The following is a 20604-nucleotide window of genomic DNA, read 5'->3' as shown; positions in this document are numbered from 1 at the left end:
TAATTTGTTTATGCCATTTCAAATGCAAAAAGTAATTTAGGCTTCTTGACATAAAAATGTCTAAAATTATCCTCCTTAAATTCAAACCCAAAGCAAATCTCTACAACTTGCTATAAATTAAATAAAAACATGAAAGCCAAGATAATGGGTTGCAATACTGTGCATCCAGAAAGTATTCAGAGGGCTTCACTTTTTCTGCATTTTATGTTAGGGCCCTGTCACAACCTCAAAAATTCAGCCAGCGTATGACGACGTATGAAAAATGCAGCAAATATGCTGGATCCATTGAATACGTTAATGCAGCTGTCAGGCCATGATGATTTAACCATCATAAGCTGACAGCCTTGTTTCCACAGAGTGGTCCGGGTCAGAACGGTAAAGTTTGGGTTGGGTTGCGTTTCCACCATCAGCAGAACCTTTTTGTTTGGCAGACGGCACACCGAAATATTGAGGAGCATGTCATCCTGCATGTGTATGCTGTCGCGTGGCATCTCCGATACACACAGAGACAAAACAGAGTATTTAAACATTATTTTATTTTATTTTATTTTGTCTTGTTGGATCATGAGATTTATTTTCATTGGGTGCAGAATGCTGAAGAATGGACTGATGTCTGTGATAAATGCTGATATGAATGAATGAGGCGCTGTAACTCAACTTTTTAAAATAAGTTCTACAGCTTAATTGGAGTCCACTTGAATAATTGAAAAGGCACACACCTGTCTACATATAAGGTCCCACAGTTGACAGTGCATATCAGAGCACAAACCAAGAATGAAGTCAAAGGAACTGTCCGTAGACTTCTCAAACAGGGTTGTCTCAAGGCACAAATCTGAGGAAGGGTACAGAAACATTTCTGCTGTTTTGAAGGTCCCAATGAGCACAGTGGCCTCCATCATCCATAAATGGAAGAAGTTCGGATCCAGCGGGACTCCTCCTAGAGCTGACTCCCTGTCTAAACTAAGCGATCGGGAGAGAAGGGATGTGACCAAGAACCTGATGGTCACGTTGTCAGAGTTCCAGCATTCCTCTGTGGAGATGAGAACCTTCCAGAAGGACAACTATCTCTGCAGCAATCCACCAATCAGGCCTGTATGGTAGAGTGGCCAAATGGAAGCCACTCCTTAGTAAAAGGGACATGGCAGCCCACCTGCAGTTTGCCAAAAGGCACCTGAAGGACTCTCAGACCATGAGAAACAAATTCTCTGTCTGATGAGAGAAAGATTGAACTCTTTGGTTGAATACCAGGCGTCATGTTTGACGAAACCAGGAACCATCTCTAGAGTGAAGGATGGTGGTGGCAGCATCATGCTGTGGGGATGTTTTTCAACGGCAGGAACTGGGGAGACCAGGTCAGGTTTGAGGGAAAGACGAATGCAGGCAATGTACAGAAACCGTACAGATGACCTCAAACTGGGGCGATGGTTTATCTTTCAGCAGGACAATGACCCTAAACACACAGCCAAGATATGAAAGGACTAGCTTCAGGACAACTCTGTGAATGTCCTTGAGTGGCCCAGCCAGAGCCTAGACCTGAATCTGATCGAACATCTGTGGAGAGATCTGAAAATGTCTGTGCACCGACCTTCCCATCCAACTGATGGAGCTTGAGAGGTGCTGCAAGGAGGAATGGGCAAAAACTGGAACTCTGCTGAAACCGACCTCTTGTGTGAGTCACGGATTGTGAGATGGCACGAGATTCGCAACTGTGAAACAGCAACTACAGGTTAGGTGGAAATTGGAAATTTAATCTTTTAATTAATTGGAAATTTTGTCCATAGCTATGTGAACGTATTTGTTTGTCTATATGTAGCCAGCCCTGTGACAGACTGGTGTTGTGTCCAGGGTGTACCCTGCCTCACGCCGTATGACTGCTGGGATAGTCTCCAGTCCCCCCCATGACAACCAACTGGAGTAAGGTGGTATTGGAAATGGATGGATGGATGGATGAATGGTGGAGCTGTTTATGTGACAAGCATATGGAAACTTTAGTATGTTGGCATTCCGCTCTATGCAAGTGTAATATCAAAGAAAACATCAAAGAAAATATAAATATTGGATCAAGACTCATTATCAGCAGATCCTTCAAATTAAATTCTTTGGATCAGGATCAGGGAGAAAAATTTTGACCAGGTCATCCCAAATATGCTTTGATCCTTTAATGTATGAATAACACTTTGCCCAGGTGGAGCGGGAAACACAGATGTGTGACACTTGTTTCAGTTCCATTGACTATGAGATGCATGACATTTATTCACATATGTCAACAAAGAACAGTCATCTAACACTGGGATTGGTCTTTTGAATTTTTAAACTCTTTTCCCTTATGTGAGATCAACACTGTTATTATGTTACGCTCCGGATCATCTTGTGTTTGTGTTATAAACCTGTGTTCTGTAGACCTTAAAGCCCATGGCAGCCAGTGTTTATTCACTCAATTACAGTGCTGCTGTCAAATTTTAAAAAGCTTTTCCTTTTTATTTGTCCTCACACAGGTGGTTCTTTTTCTGCTCTGCCACCTGTGAAGTACCAGTTTTCAGTTGCATTCATTTAAACAGTAATGCCACCAAAGGCGACAAAGACAGTTATCATTTCATACGTCCCTGCTTCTATCGGTAGATGTAATTTGTGCCTTGCTTCCATTTTTTTTTTGTAACTAAACCCAATGTAATTTCCTCTCAGTTGAAAGACCCAATTAAGGCATAACATAACATAACATCTAATCACAATGGCGTGAAGGTGGTTGGCTCGTCCCTGCTTTCAGAAGAATGCTTCCTTTTTTGTAATATGCAAATCTCAGGATGATCATGATGCATTTCACAGCGTGAATTACATGCCATTACCAGAATGGAAATTTAAGTGTCCTTCAGAGTGCATGTGACAATGTTTTTTTTTTTTTTTCCTTTTGTAGGTACGATTATGTAGAGATCCACGATGGGAACTCTGAGTCAGCTGACCTGCTGGGGAAGCACTGTAGTAACATCGCCCCTGCACCAATCATATCCTCAGGCCCCTCCTTGCACATCAAGTTTGTATCTGACTACGCACACCAGGGGGCAGGATTCTCCCTGCGCTATGAAATCTTCAAAACAGGTGAGTGGATTCTACTGCTGCTGATTTGGATGGTCTTTCACTTGAGCTCACTAACTTACACAGCACATATCACACAAGGTGATATTAGCAGTGCGGGGACTTGGTTTTGTTTTGTTTTTAACTGCAGGCAGGTACCTTCCTGGTCAACACGAGTGGCACTTGAATTACAGAAATAACATGTTCAGAATGAAGTCCAACTCAACCAATTTTTATCATCTTAACATTTAATAAAATATCCAAAATGATTAAATAACAACAAAATGTTGTCAAATGGTAAAACAGAAGTATGCACGACATAGTTATTAACACACAAATTTACAATGACTCATCAGTTACACCTTTCTTACTCTATGGTTGTTAGACTTGGATGCTAACCAGTGACCTAACGTGAAGACTGGGTGACTTTGGTACTCATTCTGTTCGGAGGATCCTTAGATACCACTAGAATGGCTTTGTTTGACCAAACAAACAGTTAAGTAACTGTTTGTTTGGTACAAATAAATGAGGGATCAAATGAGGAATGTCATTTGAATTGTGTAGGAGCATCCGCTACAGTGTTGTGGCCTTGTGGCACATTTCTCTGGGCATAATCCAGCAGGCAGGTGCCTCCAATTTGAGGATTCCAGCAGTTGGAAAAGGCCAAGGGGATGTCCACGGTTAACTTGGCTGAGGCAGACAGATGTTACTTTAGAGATGAGAGGATGAACCAGTCATCGGCCTAGGTGGTTGCCATCCAGGAACTAAGGCATGTATTGATGCATGGCACAGAAGGCATATGGGAGACTTGATGCCTACTTTCCACAGGGTGGCGTTCTACTGCTAACGTCCACAGTCCAAAAAAGGGCAAAAACAGGATGAAATGGCTTTATCCGGCTTGCCTCCTAACCTGTGAGCCCATAAAGTGCAGACCTGGCAACTGGCTGGCTTATGAGGTGCAGACCTGGCAACCCACAGAAAAACAAAAGAAAGGAGCTGCACCCTCAGCCAGACATAATCAAAAGCTGTAACAAATGTTGCTTCGGCTTCAAATTTTTCCCTAAATGGAGCACAACCAAACAAATTTCAAGCTGTAATCACTACGAATACCCCATTTAAAGAAGTTCAAACATGATTGAAGCTGTTAAGACTACACATACCCCAAAGTTACAACATACTGTCAACGATTTCGAGAACAGGGATGAAATTTTTGAACAGTTCAAAAATTGGATCCCGATTTCAAATGTTGCAGATGATGGCTGTAACTACTATGTATCCCAAGTTTGTTCAAGATTGACAAGAGTGCCATTACTTTGTTCCCATTACTTTGTTTATTAACATAGTGTTAACATTTCGCTTGCATTCAGTTTGTATTCATTGACATAGAGATTGGCCACCAAAGTGGCAGATAGTGTTACACCTGAATTTTTCTACTTTGATGCTGCACATCTTGACTGATGTGCACAAATGAGTTGCATGTCTACTCACATTCATAGATGACCACTGTTGGATCAGTGCTCATTCAGGATCTGGTAACAATCCAATGCAGTTTGCTCAAATAATCATCAGCATAGTAAACCATAAGGGCCCCTTCACACATAGTGCGAATTTGGCCGATTTGTGCATAAAGTGTGCATGAAGCAGGAATCATGTGCAAAACATTTAAAAGTGTAGCTGCCTCGTACACCTGTTGCTACAACTATTTTGCGCACACCAATGCGCTGAAAGACAGAGTGTGCGCTGTGAGAGTCATCGAAACCATCTCGCGGCAGGTGTCGGCCAAATTCCAACTGACACGCAAGAACATCTAACACCGCTGCATGGCACTTAAAAACTGTGCGGCATTCATATGATCAACACGAAAACAGTCAGCAGACAATCACTGTCGAGGTGGATGTGAAATTTGTCTAAGTGCCCCACGACTATGAAGTTGCTGAGTGTGAAGTTGCCGAGTGTTGGCTTCCCCCACAACACGTGTACATGTGTTTCGTATGCTCCCCCCGCTCCCCCAACACATCTGTGCATGTGGGTTGCACCCCCTGCAGGCAAGGCATCTCTTATCTGATCACAGAGTGACATCTTAGTCTGTGTGCTGACAGGACAGGGGGTGCGGCTGGCTGCCCACAGCTGTTGAGACGTCTCTGGTTCTGGACATCACAGCTGCAGCACATGTCCTGTGTTTTGACGGACACACGTGTGTGTGTGCTTGTGTGGAAATACATAAAAACACATATCGCTTTTGCAATGGGAGGAGAAATGGACCGTCAGTCCGTTTGGACATGCAGCAGGCGATCTGAATGTCATGTCTCACAGACACGCATGTCGGGCCATGAGGGCTGTGAGTGGCGTGCCGCAGGAGCAGGACAAGCCAACAGTATGACAAATATGCAACTTTCAGTCACGTATCAGCAGAAATACGGCGTACCAAGCCCCGATTGGTCAGTTATCATAGCGCTTTTTTTCTTTTTTTAGAAAATACGTTTATCTGCTTGTTGATTTTAGCCATTTCGCACTCCTGTTACAAGACAGTGATTGTAGTGCAGTGGTAAAGTTTCCATCTGGTCATCAGAGTGTGCGGGTTTGAAACCTGTGGCATTTTTTTTTCTTTTTATTTAACCACGTATTCACACGATGTGTGAAGGGAGCCTACTGATGCGTGTGTGGAGCACAATCCTACATGAAGGGTTCTGATGCAAAACCCAATTAGACTTTTTTTAACTGAAGAAAAATGCACTTTAAAATGTGAATTTAAAGGGAAAATAGATTTACATAAATAAAATAAAAATTATATGTTTAAATTGTTTAATATTTTGAACACTGATAGTTAAGTAAGCAGCCAAGTGCACATTGGCCCCAATTAAAGATTTGTGGTTTTTGCGTCTGAACCATTCATATCCCCTTCTCATTTTGCAACCTATGTAGAAATACATTTCTAGGTGTTCGTTTATCGCTGTTAAGATGCAAGTTAAATTCCATTAACCATTAGCATGCTGAACAGTTGTATGATGAGAGCCGAGCTCAGATCTGAATATTTGTTATTTCCAAATTATAAAGAAAATTAATACTATGACATTCATTTCATGTAGCATCTCATATGTGTGGTTTAGGTATTTATTTCAATCACTGTCATCAGTATATTTTGATTATTAGACACTGTGGGATGGGTTAACATCCTGATAAACACACCGCTCAAACAACAAAAATTAAGAGATTTCAAAGGATTGTATCGTCACACATAGCAGCTATGTTACAGGCTGTTCACTGAGGGCCAAACACGCTTCATTAGGTGACCAAGCTTCGTTTATCTCTCCAGTGTCACTGGAGACAGAGTAAAAGAGAGAGACAGGGCCCTTGAGACTCCTGTAGATAGTCTGGGGGAGACAACTCCCCCCTTTATGGCACTTAGTGTGTGTGAGACACGGTTCCCCTTCACGCCGCCTTCGCTCAGCCAAAGCAAGACCAATTGAGATGAAGGGCATGGGAGGCAGAAGAACACATAGTGCCGTCTCCTGTCCGGTTCTTGCTGAAAGCATTCCGTACATGCCTGTTTAATTGAGTCCTGAACCTTGTGCCCCTGGGACTCAAGCACACAGAGGGCTGAGGTTACTAACACAACACGTGCGGCCGTCGATGCTTCTCACTTGCTGCATCAGTTTGTTGGGATTTCCCCTGTGTGTGTCTTTCTCTCCTGACACAGTCCACCTGATGGACTTTGAAACAACAAGGTTGTCACTGTTCACACCCGAGCAGTCACACAGCACCACAGAATCTCCTTACTCACATGCACTCAAGTCAGGGAATGTTCCAGGTGACTGGGCTAGCAGTGTTTGAAAACGAAAGAAAATATGTCACTGAAACAGAATATGTCTTAGACTTGATTTACATCAGTCATTTTTATGTAACGGCTGAGTGGATCCTTTTCATTTGATTGGTGCTTTGTGTGTCATGTGACATGGACGATTCGTCCCATTTGTGTTGCATTACATTTAGCATGCAAATTTAGTTCCATGCGTCTTGTACCAATGCACGTTGTGAACCCTGCCCACTACAGGGGGCAGCGTTTGGCTAAACATGGCTGAGTTTGTTTTGCTCACGGAAGATGATTTGACTGAGCTAACTGACGGCGCTAAAAAGCTGGACAAATTTCTGACGCGATTGTTCGCTGGACTGAGGAAGTCTTTGTTTTAAGTACACAAAGTCAGTGCAAGGGACTACATTGTTAGAATTATTTTTGAACTATCTAACTGTTTTTCCAAGCTGACTGAGTACAGTTTTGGACTCCTATTTTAAGTTCGTGTTGGACTGTTGACATCAAAGCACTAGTGACGTACACCAAAATGTAAGTCTCTTTTCTGTTGTTTATAAATGAATAAAATATCAAATGACAAGGATCTATTTTAGCCATTATATAAAACAAATAATAAATGTTTTTTTATTCTTTCAATGGAACAAATATTGAATTCGGTGAAAGCTGGAACATACCATTCAACGAGGCGAATAATCAATATTTCACCTCATGAAATATTTGTATCAAGGAACTCATAAACATTCATTATTTGTACAACATCATTTTCACTCTGGATAAAAAAATTTTTTATTTGCTGCAGCATTGCTTTAGCACACAAACGCCATCACGGGATAATCAGCTGCATAGTGTAAAGGCACAGAACAAGCTAAAGCCTCATTGTAAAAGGCTTCTTGTCACCACTGAGCAGTGAGGCCGGTAACGTGTTTTTCATTAACAAGTAATCTAACGCGTTAATCTTTCCAAATTAGTAATCAGATTAAAGTTACTTCCCCAAGTCAGTGTGTGTTTTTATTATTTTTGTATTTCAAGTCGATCGCAGCATTAAAACAGGCCCGTGCAGCACCTTTAATGTATGATTACTGGGAAAATAAGGAGCTCATAACTTTTAATGTCCACACCAAACACAGCCATGAGGAGCATGCCATGCAATTTCCAAAAATATGATTAAATAAAAACAGTACAGTCATCCATGGTAAATCTGCCTGGAGTAGGATGTTCACTGAGTGACTGTGCAAGAATGATGCTCATGTGGGAAGGCTTCAAGACACCTATGACAACTCCAAATGAGTTATAGGCTTCTGTGGCTGTGACTGGAGAAACTGGCACTGTGGCAACTTTTGCCTGTTATAACACCAGTCAAAGCTTCAAGGTGAACTGAAGCAGAGATGGATTTTAAAACAAGGAAATAGCAGAGTCTCAAATCAAACTGAAGGTTCTAAAATGTCATCATCTCCTTTTCGTGCCATGCCCAACCACAGCTCCCCACGGCCGCCTCCCGACGCACCTGTAGACTAACCACCGCTGCAGTCCAGCCTCTGCTGTAAACGTGTGGTACGTGGTAGCAGGCAGTTGCCAGATTGATTCTGAGCGGTGTCACTGAGCCATCCAGGAACTGTATTTCTTGAGTGATCCAGTCTTGAACCCTGTGTGTCATGAGACCCAGTTTTTGTGAACACATGTGACTCCTGTCTGCTCCCTGCCAAGCTTTTGATCTCACGCAAGGGAAACTCCTATTACAGGCTCAGACCGGTACATTACATTCTCTCTGTTTGATTCCTGATACGGTGCTGGTGAACCCCAAAGAGGAAACCTGTAAAAGAGATTAGTGGTTCATGGTCTGACTGTCTCACCTTTTGTTGACTAGTGGACAGTAAGCCTGGCTTTATTCCTGTTTACCTGTGATCTCATCCCCTTGTGTTCCCTGTGTTGTCATGGGACGTGGTAATTCTGGCACTTTTATGAACCTAAGTGGGCCCAAGAGTGTTCACTCTCTGGATAGGAGACCTGTCTATCTTTTCACCCAGCTTTCCCCACACAGAACAAGAAATAAATCTGTTATTTCTCATTTCCTGTTTGCATATTAGTCCACTTTCTGACACATCCTAATGCTAAAAGTGAAACTGCCTTAATCAATGTGCAGCTCTTTGCTCAATAAAAATTGGGATCCAGACATGTCTACAATGTCAACAAAGAAATCCAGATTCTGGATCAAGTTTCACTTTGTATAGGTTTTGAAGGATTACGTCAAAACTACTTCATGGATTCTCATTAAATTTACACCACAGATAGATATTAGGGCATGGAAGACTAGACTGAATTTTCAAGTGGATCCAGATCCAGATTCGAGATCAAGATTCACTTTATATAGGCTTTTGAAGAATTACAATCAAAACTACTTCATGGATTGTCACCAAATTTTAAGCACAGATAGATATTTGGCCATGGAAGACAACTGAATTTTGGAGTTGATCCGGATCAGGATTGGCGAATGTCAGAAAACTGTGTTTGCTCTTGTTGGTCAGTAAAACAGAACAGCCCTATGTGCAGGGAAAAATATAAAATGATTATCTCAATATATATTGATTAAATAACTGTGATAACGTGGAGGACATAATTATCTTGCTTTCTTTTTTTGAGTTTTTATCTGAAAAGAGTGACACCAAACCCCACCAAATTTGTGACACATAACACCTAAGTATTTTGGTAAAAAAAAAAAAAAAAAATCACTTCAACTAATTTATACTAATTTACCTCTAATTTGATGGGCACACAGTAAAATGAATTTCCTCCCATAGACCAGTGTCTTAATCATTCAGTACGGCTGCAGACAGCATGCCAAAAATGTGGTGTTGAATGTAACCCGTAGTGTCCCGGTCTGTTACATTTAAAACCCATGTTCCTAAACTGCTAATTTATTCAATAAATAAAACTCCAGTTGTGTTGTTTGGAAGCACCACTCTTGAGAGCATTAAACCAATGGGGAGAACGAATTTAGTTGAACAATAAAGTAACATTCATCAATTATTCGCTTTGTTTGCTTTGCATCCCGGTTCGACAAGTTACGCTCGAATCTTAATATAGCCACCAAAAATTGTTGTGAAAGTGTAGGAACACGGACCCACAACAGGGGGCGCAAATGAACGGACAATGGAGGAGTCAAATAACACTGTTTTTACTGTTGTGAAAACAGGCACAACAACACAACCGATTACAATATTGAGACTAAGTCCAATTACAACGGTGTCGTGTGGGCAGGCTCGACGATAGGAGACGTCTGTCCAAGTCGAACCGGAACCAACCCGATTTCCTCTGCCACCGAACCCCGGGAATACTGGAGCCGCCAAGTCCCGAATTCCCAGGTGGCCACTGCCTCCGCTCGTCGGATCCGGTACTGCTGGCAAGGAACAAAAACAGTCAGGTGTGGATGCGGCTGCACCCAGCAACACGGAGGGTGGAGAGTCTACCTCCACCTCTCGTTAACAACAATGCAGGAGTGTAGGAAGGTGAGTACTTATCCAACTGTTGTCCAGTAGTCTGCTGTCCTACAAATACTCAACAAGAAATACAACAATGGTTATTTATATGTTCGGGCAGAGATCGTTACCTCTTTGATTAGGCGATATCTCGGCAAATGAGGTGGAGATGCCGTCCTGCTGATATACCTCCCTGTTGATTAGAACCAGCTGTCTCCAGTGATGGGTGACAGCTGTCATCCTGGCTGCTCCTGTAAGGCGGCAGCGCCCTCCGGTGCCTGGAGCCCGCACTCCAGGCAGGGCGCCCTCTAATGGTGGTGGGCCAGCAGTACCTCCTCTTCAGCGGCCCACACAACAAAAAATAGCATTCTGGGGCTTTCCTGTGAGCCCATCAAAAAAACCTATATCATGACTTATGTCAATAGTGGATTTTATGTATTCCCCATGGTCCGTATATTCATATCTTACAGTCTATATCACCTTTCTAGAAAATAAAAAAAATGACCTTCATGTCACATATTGGTGACCCCTTTTCATGAAGTGACCCATTTTCAAAATAATGCATCAAAATGAAGGTCAAATGTATTTAAGTCATATGCAGGCCCTTGTTCCTCTCCAGCCATCAGGGTTTTCAACACTGATGCACCTATGTGCTGGATCATGCCCAGGGAAATGTTCTACATGGCCAAAATGTTGTAGCTGATGTTCCTTTACAATGCAAATGATAGTCCTCATCTTTGTCTTCCTAAGTTACTGTGTCATTTGACACAGTCATTCCAGTGGTACTCGTGTTTTAGGAAACATGATATTTTCTGAGTTAATGGAAGAACTAAGTTGTCTCCAGTGTAGTTTCATGGAAACAACAATTAAAAGTGAGATGTATTATAGCTTCATAGAAGAGAACAGTGACCTGAACCAAAAGCAGTTTGTCCTAACGAATGATGAACTAAATGAATTGCTTTGAGGAGTGGGAAGTCGTAATGAATGATGACTTCACTGAAGTGCTGTGAGGAGCCAGAAGTCACAATGAATGGAGTCAATTGCGCTGAAGAGCAGGCAGTCTCACTGAACAATGAATGTAATGAAGTATGCCGAGAAGCAGGAAGTCACACTGAAAGATGATCAGAATAAACCGAAGGTGAGATGAATGAGTGGACACGCGTTTTGCTAATTGATGAAGTAGCAGTGAATAGACTGACTTGTGAGCCAGCAGCTGTGTAGACTGCATAAATAAACCAGAAATGTGAAGGAAAGTGAATGCTACTCATGATAACAGAAGGCACACAATGACATGACAAACAACTACTTTGTTAAACTAATAATGTTCTTGTTGCTGTGTTTCATGATGTGACTAGGGAGATAAATATTCAATTCAATTCAATTTTATTTATATAGCGCCAAATCACAACAAACAGTTGCCCCAAGGCGCTTTATATTGTAAGGCAAGGCCATACAATAATTACGTAAAAACCCCAAAGGTCAAAACGACCCCCTGTGAGCAAGCACTTGACGACAGTGGGAAGGAAAAACTCCCTTTTAACAGGAAGAAACCTCCAGCAGAACCAGGCTCAGGGAGGGGCAGTCTTCTGCTGGGACTGGTTGGGGCTGAGGGAGAGAACCAGGAAAAAGACATGCTGTGGAGGGGAACAGAGATCAATCACTAATGATTAAATGCAGAGTGGTGCATACAGAGCAAAAAGAGAAAGAAACACTCAGTGCATCATGGGAACCCCCCAGCAGTCTAAGTCTATAGCAGCATAACTAAGGGATGGTTCAGGGTCACCTGATCCAGCCCTAACTATAAGCTTTAGCAAAAAGGAAAGTTGTAAGCCTAATCTTAAAAGTAGAGAGGGTGTCTGTCTCCCTGATCCGAATTGGGAGCTGGTTCCACAGGAGAGGAGCCTGAAAGCTGAAGGCTCTGCCTCCCATTCTACTCTTACAAACCCTAGGAACTACAAGTAAGCCTGCAGTCTGAGAGCGAAGCGCTCTATTGGGGTGATATGGTACTATGAGGTCCCTAAGATAATCAATCAATCAATTTTTTTATATAGCGCCAAATCACAACAAACAGTTGCCCCAAGGCGCTTTATATTGTAAGGCAAGGCCATACAATAATTATGTAAAACCCCAACGGTCAAAACGACCCCCTGTGAGCAAGCACTTGGCTACAGTGGGAAGGAAAAACTCCCTTTTAACAGGAAGAAACCTCCAGCAGAACCAGGCTCAGGGAGGGGCAGTCTTCTGCTGGGACTGGTTGGGGCTGAGGGAGAGAACCAGGAAAAAGACATGCTGTGGAGGGGAGCAGAGATCGATCACTAATGATTAAATGCAGAGTGGTGCATACAGAGCAAAAAGAGAAAGAAACAGTGTATCATGGGAACCCCCCAGCAGTCTACGTCTATAGCAGCATAACTAAGGGATGGTTCAGGGTCACCTGATCCAGCCCTAACTATAAGCTTTAGCAAAAAGGAAAGTTTTAAGCCTAATCTTAAAAGTAGAGAGGGTGTCTGTCTCCCTGATCTGAATTGGGAGCTGGTTCCACAGGAGAGGAGCCTGAAAGCTGAAGGCTCTGCCTCCCATTCTACTCTTACAAACCCTAGGAACTACAAGTAAGCCTGCAGTCTGAGAGCGAAGCGCTCTATTGGGGTGATATGGTACTACGAGGTCCCTAAGATAAGATGGGACCTGATTTTTCAAAACCTTATAAGTAAGAAGAAGAATTTTAAATTCTATTCTAGAATTAACAGGAAGCCAATGAAGAGAGGCCAATATGGGTGAGATATGCTCTCTCCTTCCAGTCCCCGTCAGTACTCTAGCTGCAGCATTTTGAATTAACTGAAGGCTTTTTAGGGAACTTTTAGGACAACCTGATAATAATGAATTACAATAGTCCAGCCTAGAGGAAATAAATGCATGAATTAGTTTTTCAGCATCACTCTGAGACAAGACCTTTCTGATTTTAGAGATATTGCGTAAATGCAAAAAAGCAGTCCTACATATTTGTTTAATATGCGCTTTGAATGACATATCCTGATCAAAAATGACTCCAAGATTTCTCACAGTATTACTAGAGGTCAGGGTAATGCCATCCAGAGTAAGGATCTGGTTAGACACCATGTTTCTAAGATTTGTGGGGCCAAGTACAATAACTTCAGTTTTATCTGAGTTTAAAAGCAGGAAATTAGAGGTCATCCATGTCTTTATGTCTGTAAGACAATCCTGCAGTTTAGCTAATTGGTGTGTGTCCTCTGGCTTTATGGATAGATAAAGCTGGGTATCATCTGCGTAACAATGAAAATTTAAGCAATACCGTCTAATAATACTGCCTAAGGGAAGCATGTATAAAGTGAATAAAATTGGTCCTAGCACAGAACCTTGTGGAACTCCATAATTAACTTTAGTCTGTGAAGAAGATTCCCCATTTACATGAACAAATTGTAATCTATTAGATAAATATGATTCAAACCACTGCAGCACAGTGCCTTTAATACCTATGGCATGCTCTAATCTCTGTAATAAAATTTTATGGTCAACAGTATCAAAAGCAGCACTGAGGTCTAACAGAACAAGCACAGAGATGAGTCTACTGTCCGAGGCCATAAGAAGATCATTTGTAACCTTCACTAATGCTGTTTCTGTACTATGATGAATTCTAAAACCTGACTGAAACTCTTCAAATAGACCATTCCTCTGCAGATGATCAGTTAGCTGTTTTACAACTACCCTTTCAAGAATTTTTGAGAGAAAAGGAAGGTTGGAGATTGGCCTATAATTAGCTAAGATAGCTGGGTCAAGTGATGGCTTTTTAAGTAATGGTTTAATTACTGCCACCTTAAAAGCCTGTGGTACATAGCCAACTAACAAAGATAGATTGATCATATTTAAGATCGAAGCATTAAATAATGGTAGGGCTTCCTTGAGCAGCCTGGTAGGAATGGGGTCCAATAGACATGTTGATGGTTTGGATGAAGAAACTAATGAAAATAACTCAGACAGAACAATCTGAGAGAAAGAGTCTAACCAAATACCGGCATCACTGAAAGCAGCCAAAGATAACGATACGTCTTTGGGATGGTTATGAGTAATTTTTTCTCTAATAGTTAAATTTTTATTATCAAAGAAAGTCATGAAGTCATTACTAGTTAAAGTTAAAGGAATACTCGGCTCAATAGAGCTCTGACTCTTTGTCAGCCTGGCTACAGTGCTGAAAAGAAACCTGGGGTTGTTCTTATTTTCTTCAATTAGTGATGAGTAGTAAGATGTCCTAGCTTTACAGAGGGCTTTTTTTATAGAGCAACAGACTCTTTTTCCAGGCTAAGTGAAGATCTTCTAAATTAGTGAGACGCCATTTCCTCTCCAACTTACGGGTTATCTGCGTTAAGCTGCGAGTTTGTGAGTTATACCACAGAGTCAGGCACTTCTGATTTAAAGCTTTCTTTTTCAGAGGAGCTACAGCATCCAAAGTTGTCTTCAATGAGGATGTAAAACTATTGACGAGATACTCTATCTCACTTACAGAGTTTAGGTAGCTACTCTGCACTGTGTTGGTATATGGCATTAGAGAACATAAAGAAGGAAACATATCCTTAAACCTAGTTACAGCGCTTTCTGAAAGACTTCTAGTGTAATGAAACTTATTCCCCACTGCTGGGTAGTCCATCAGAGTAAATGTAAATGTTATTAAGAAATGATCAGACAGAAGGGAGTTTTCAGGGAATACTGTTAAGTCTTCAATTTCCATACCATAAGTCAGAACAAGATCTAAGATATGATTAAAGTGGTGGGTGGACTCATTTACATTTTGAGCAAAGCCAATTGAGTCTAATAATAGATTAAATGCAGTGTTGAGGCTGTCATTCTCAGCATCTGTGTGGATGTTAAAATTGCCCACTATAATTATCTTATCTGAGTTAGAATAGACGTTAGACATAATTCCCATGCTATGTTATGTGTGTGTGGCCTTTTAATAGATGTTTGTCTGTGATGGTAAATATTTTCTTGAGTGCTTTGACAGAATGAGCAGTGGTATTATGAGGTGAGAGGCTCACGTATCCTAAATGCTAAGATTATATAAAACACTTGCTGAAGCCTTTCTCCTGCACTTGGATGAAAATTAAATCTGTCACTGAATCCGTTTTCAGGATATATCTCTGCATCCTTGCACTAGACACTTCTTTTGCATTGTACCAGTCCATCCAGCTGTTAATGGGTACCAGCTTTGGCTGGAGGAAAAAAAAAAACTGTGATGGACTGGTGTCCCATCCAAGCATAGTCATAGACTTCCATCTACTCTGCGTTATGAATGGGAGTCAATGACAGAGTGTATTGGAATCAGTTTGGCCAAATCTGTCACCTATTGAGCAACTAACTCCCTCTAGTGTGAATTTGAAAGACATTTAATATTGTTTTACCATTTTCACTCCGTTGCTGTGATCATTTTATGATCCACTCATTTACATTATATTGTATTTAGCTGGTGTTTGGTATAAAGTCATGAGCTACTTCCTAAGTTTCGGGGTGTATCAATTAGTCCATATGAATCAGAAATAAATTTTAAAGTAATAGGTTCTGGGGTATTGGGGAGGTGATGGTCTAGTGGTTAAGTGTTGGGTTTGAGAGCAGAGGATCCTCGGTTCAAACCCCAGCCTGACCGGAAAATCACTAAGGGCCCTTGGGCAAGGTCCTTAATCCCCTGTGTGTGTAGTGAGCATCTTGTATGGGAGCACCCTGACATCGGTGTGTTTGTGTGAATGGGTGAATGTGGGGCGTAATTGTAAAGTGCCTTGAGCATCTGATGCAGATGGAAAAGTGCTATATAAATACAGTCCATTTACCATTTATTTACGAATACATCGACACATGGACACCTGAATTGGGCTAAATGTACATGAAAAAGGTTGATTGCTTGATTTTAAAGTCATGAATCGTTTGCGCTTTTAGCCTGCTACTTTGGCATTTTCAAACTAATAATAAAAGTTCAAACATCAGTGAGAGGCTCCCACAAGACTGATCACAGGAAGGTGTAACCCTCAAATGATCAAGTGGGGTCATTTTTGACCCCAGCTGTATATTTAGTGCCATTGTTACATCTTTGATTGGAGAACTTTTCATTGTTGCTGTTTTTGTTTGCTTTTTAACAGGAATTGGCCCATTGGTGTGGCAGAGATAATGTAAAACTGCGTGGGGTCATTCATGAGCCCAGGAAGATATGTATGCTTTCTAACATTATAGGGTTTGATTTTATTGTGATGGTTCACTTCTGATCACTATATTGTCATATTTTGTGGTGAATCGTGGCTAACAGACCTAGAATAGCAAGATTTACTGCCGTAGAAGCCTTGAGACAGATATTTAATGCCCAAAGTGAGGTGATCAGGATCTGCAAGGGGAATAGGGCAAGAACTGGTGGACAAGCCAAAGCCTGTGGAAGAACCAGAGCCCAAGAAATGCTTCCAGTAGGCTTACAAGATGATCAGTCTGTAGGGAAAAAAAAAAATGTGTATAAAATATAATGTCGTCAAAAAATAACTCCAGTTTGGTCATTTCAGTCGCTGAAATGCCTTGGTCACTTGAAGATTAGCTTTGCGAGGTAAAAACAAAATCAACATGTTCGATGGTGGTAGGCAGTATAATGGATAAATGCACCTGTTTGAACTTTACGTTCAGTTAATACTGTCATAGCAGTTCAGCACGGGGGAAGTCATGTTCTGCTTTTAAGCGATGCTAACAAGAGCTGGCTTTTTCTTCTGGGTTTCTTTTTTGCTGCACTTTCTGCTACTGTGCATGGTGCTGCCCCCAGTGATGAACAAAGGGTCAGCAGAGGCAGCACTAATGTGCTGTAGCACAGCAGCAAAAACCTGAAGAATGTCTGTTTTTTTTCATGAAATATGTACAGTAGTGTTCAGAATAATAGTAGTGCTATGTGACTAAAAAGATTAATCCAGGTTTTGAGTATATTTCTTATTGTTACATGGGAAACAAGGTACCAGTAGATTCAGTAGATTCTCACAAATCTAACAAGACCAAGCATTCATGATATGCACACTCTTAAGACTATGAAATTGGGCTATTAGTAAAAAAAAGTAAAAAGGGAGTGTTCACAATAATAGTAGCATCTGCTGATGACGCTACAAACTCAAAACTATTAAGTTCAAACTGCTTTTTTAGCAATCCTGTGAATCACTAAACTAGTATTTAGTTGTATAACCACAGTTTTTCATGATTTCTTCACATCTGCGAGGCATTAATTTTGTTGGTTTGGAACCAAGATTTTGCTCGTTTACTAGTGTGCTTGGGGTCATTGTCTTGTTGAAACACCCATTTCAAGGGCATGTCCTCTTCAGCATAAGGCAACATGACCTCTTCAAGTATTCTGACATATCCAAACTGATCCATGATACCTGGTATGCGATATATAGGCCCAACACCATAGTAGGAGAAACATGCCCATATCATGATCCTTGCACCACCATGCTTCACTGTCTTCACTGTGAACTGTGGGGGTTGTCTCACAAACTGTATGCGGTCCTTGGACCCAAAAAGAACAATTTTACTCTTATCAGTCCACCAAATATTCCTCCATTTCTCTTTAGGCCAGTTGATGTGTTCTTTGGCAAATTGTAACCTCTTTTGCACGTCTTTTATTTAACAGAGGGACTTTGCGGGGGATTCTTGCAAATAAATTAGCTTCACACAGGCATCTTCTAACTGTCACAGCACTTACAGGTAACTCCAGACTGTCTTTGATCATCCTGGAGCTGATCAATGGGTGAGCCTTTGTCATTCTGGTTAATCTTCTATCCATTTTGATGGTTGTTTTCCATTTTCTTCCACACATCTCTGTTTTTTTTTTTGTCCATTTTAAAGCATTGGAGATCTTTGTAGATGAACAGCCTATAATTTTTTGCACCTGCGTATACGTTTTCCCCTCTCCAATCAACCTTTTAATCAAACTACGCTGCTCTTCTGAACAATGTCTTGAACATCCCATTTTCTTCAGGCTTTCAAAGAGAAAAGCATGTTCAACAGGTGCTGGCTTCATCCTTAAATAGGGGACACCTGATTCACACCTGTTTGTTCCAAAAAAAACCTGGATTAATCTTTTTAGTCACATAGCACTACTATTATTCTGAATCCTGTTGATTTCCTGTCAAAATCTGGGGAAATTGTGGTTGCAGTGTGGCTTGTTCTACAAATAGATGCTGAGTAAAGTTTACAATGACAGAAATAGGTATTTCCTTATTTTATTTCGCCTGTCTGTGGAATTTTATCAGTGTATGTGTGTGGAGTGTATGTGTCCAGCCTTCTCTGGCAGAACTGATGGAGCCATTTGGAACGTTCAAGCTGTTACCATATCGCTAACAAGATCTTGTTATCCTGGAAGGTGCAGCAGAACGTCTGGTTGCGTGGGTGACCGGATTTTGTGTGTCTGTGTGTTATTCATGTACTCTCATTAAGAAATAAATATGTATTTATCTGTGCTCTCACTGTGCCATCTGTTATGTTCAACCCTAGTACAGACACACAACTCCTGATTTTCATCTTTTCTAGCAGTGTGGTATGTTTCATTACAAAGTTTAAGAAAATAAAGCACCTTACATAAAAATGAGATTGGAGGTACATCCAGAAAGTATTCACAGTGCTGCACTTTTTCCACATTGTTTATGTTATGGCCTGATTCCAAAATGGATGATATTCTTTTTTTTCTCAAACTTCTGCAAAATTCAACTTTTTTCTCAAAATTCTAAGCCCATAATGATAATAAAAACAAAGAAAACACGTGTACTTAAGTATTCACAGCCTTTGCCATGAAGCTCAGAATTGCGCTCAGGTGCATCCTGTTTCTACTGGTCATCCTTAGGATATATCTACAGGGTAAATTCAGTTGATTGGACATGATTTGGAAAGACACACACCTGTCTGCATATAAGGTCCCACAGTTGAAAGTGCATGTCAGAGCACAAACCAAGCATGAAGTCAACGGAATTGTCTGTAGACCTCCAAGACAGGAATCAGGGGAAGGGTACAGTAACATTTTTGCTACTTTGAAGGTCCCAATGAGCACAGTGGCCTTCATCATCCATAAATAGAAGAAGTTCAGATCCATCTGGACTCTAGAGCTGGTCTCCTGTCTAAACTGAGGAATCGGGGAGAAGGGCCTTAATCAGAGAGGTGACCAAAAACCCAATGGTCACTCTGTCAGAGCTCCAGCATTCCTCTGTGGAGGTTGGTGAACTATCCAGAAGGACAAACATCCCTCCAGCAATCCACCAATCACACCTGTATGGTAGAGTGGCCAGACAGAAGCCATTCCTTAGTAAAAGGGACATGGCAGCCCACCTGGAGTTTGCCAAAAGGCACCTGAAGGACTCTCACACCATGAGAAAACAAAATTCTCTGGTCTGATGAGACAAAGATTGAACTCCTTATTGTGAATGCCAGGTGTCATGTTTGGAGGAAACCAGGCACTGCTCATCACCTAGCCAATACATTCCTACACTGAAGTATGGTGATGGCGGCATCATGCTATGGGAATATTTTTCACTGGCAGGAACTGGGAAACTAGTCAGCATTGAGGGAAAGATGAATGCAGCAATCTACAAAGAAATCCTGGATGAAACCTTCTCCAGAGCTCAGACTTGACCTCAGACTGGTCAAGAGCGCTCATCTTTCAGCAGGACAGTGACCCTAAACATACAGTCACAATGGCAAAGGAGTGGCTTCAGGACAACTCTGTGTAAATGGGGAATCTTCTTCACAGACTAAAGTTAATTATGGAGTTCCACAAGGTTCTGTGCTAGGACCAATTTTATTCACTTTATACATGCTTCCCTTAGGTAGTATTATTAGACGGTATTGCTTAAATTTTCATTGTTACGCAGATGATACCCAGCTTTATCTATCCATGAAGCCAGAGGACACACACCAATTAGCTAAACTGCAGGATTGTCTTACAGACATAAAGACATGGATGACCTCTAATTTCCTGCTTTTAAACTCAGATAAAACTGAAGTTATTGTACTTGGCCCCACAAATCTTAGAAACATGGTGTCTAACCAGATCCTTACTCTGGATGGCATTACCCTGACCTCTAGTAATACTGTGAGAAATCTTGGAGTCATTTTTGGTCAGGATATGTCATTCAAAGCGCATATTAAACAAATATGTAGGACTGCTTTTTTGCATTTACGCAATATCTCTAAAATCAGAAAGGTCTTGTCTCAGAGTGATGCTGAAAAACTAATTCATGCATT

At 41.3% G+C, this 20604-nt stretch overlaps 1 protein-coding gene and 1 long non-coding RNA gene across 3 annotated transcripts in view; one reads left to right on the top strand and one right to left on the bottom strand.

The window, feature by feature from the left end:
• LOC117524799 (neuropilin-2-like) overlaps positions 1 to 20604 on the top strand; it is a 414867-nt gene that overhangs the window by 110884 nt on the left and 283379 nt on the right. For both annotated transcript variants that reach the window (XM_034186623.1, XM_034186624.1), the window contains exon 3: positions 2912 to 3093. In XM_034186623.1, coding sequence (XP_034042514.1) covers positions 2912 to 3093 — 182 coding nt within the window. The remainder of the gene's footprint in view (positions 1 to 2911; positions 3094 to 20604) is intronic.
• Positions 846 to 19565, bottom strand: LOC117524812. Its single transcript, XR_004564865.1, has 3 exons — positions 19463 to 19565; positions 19063 to 19064; positions 846 to 934 (listed from the first exon to the last, which is right to left on the bottom strand). It is a non-coding gene; the product is annotated as an uncharacterized LOC117524812 (long non-coding RNA).

Source organism: Thalassophryne amazonica, chromosome 14 (assembly GCF_902500255.1).
Source record: "Thalassophryne amazonica chromosome 14, fThaAma1.1, whole genome shotgun sequence".
Lineage (NCBI taxonomy): Eukaryota > Metazoa > Chordata > Actinopteri > Batrachoidiformes > Batrachoididae > Thalassophryne > Thalassophryne amazonica.
The sequence above is the reverse complement of the archived record's forward strand: the minus strand, read 5'-3'. Positions and strand labels throughout refer to the sequence as shown.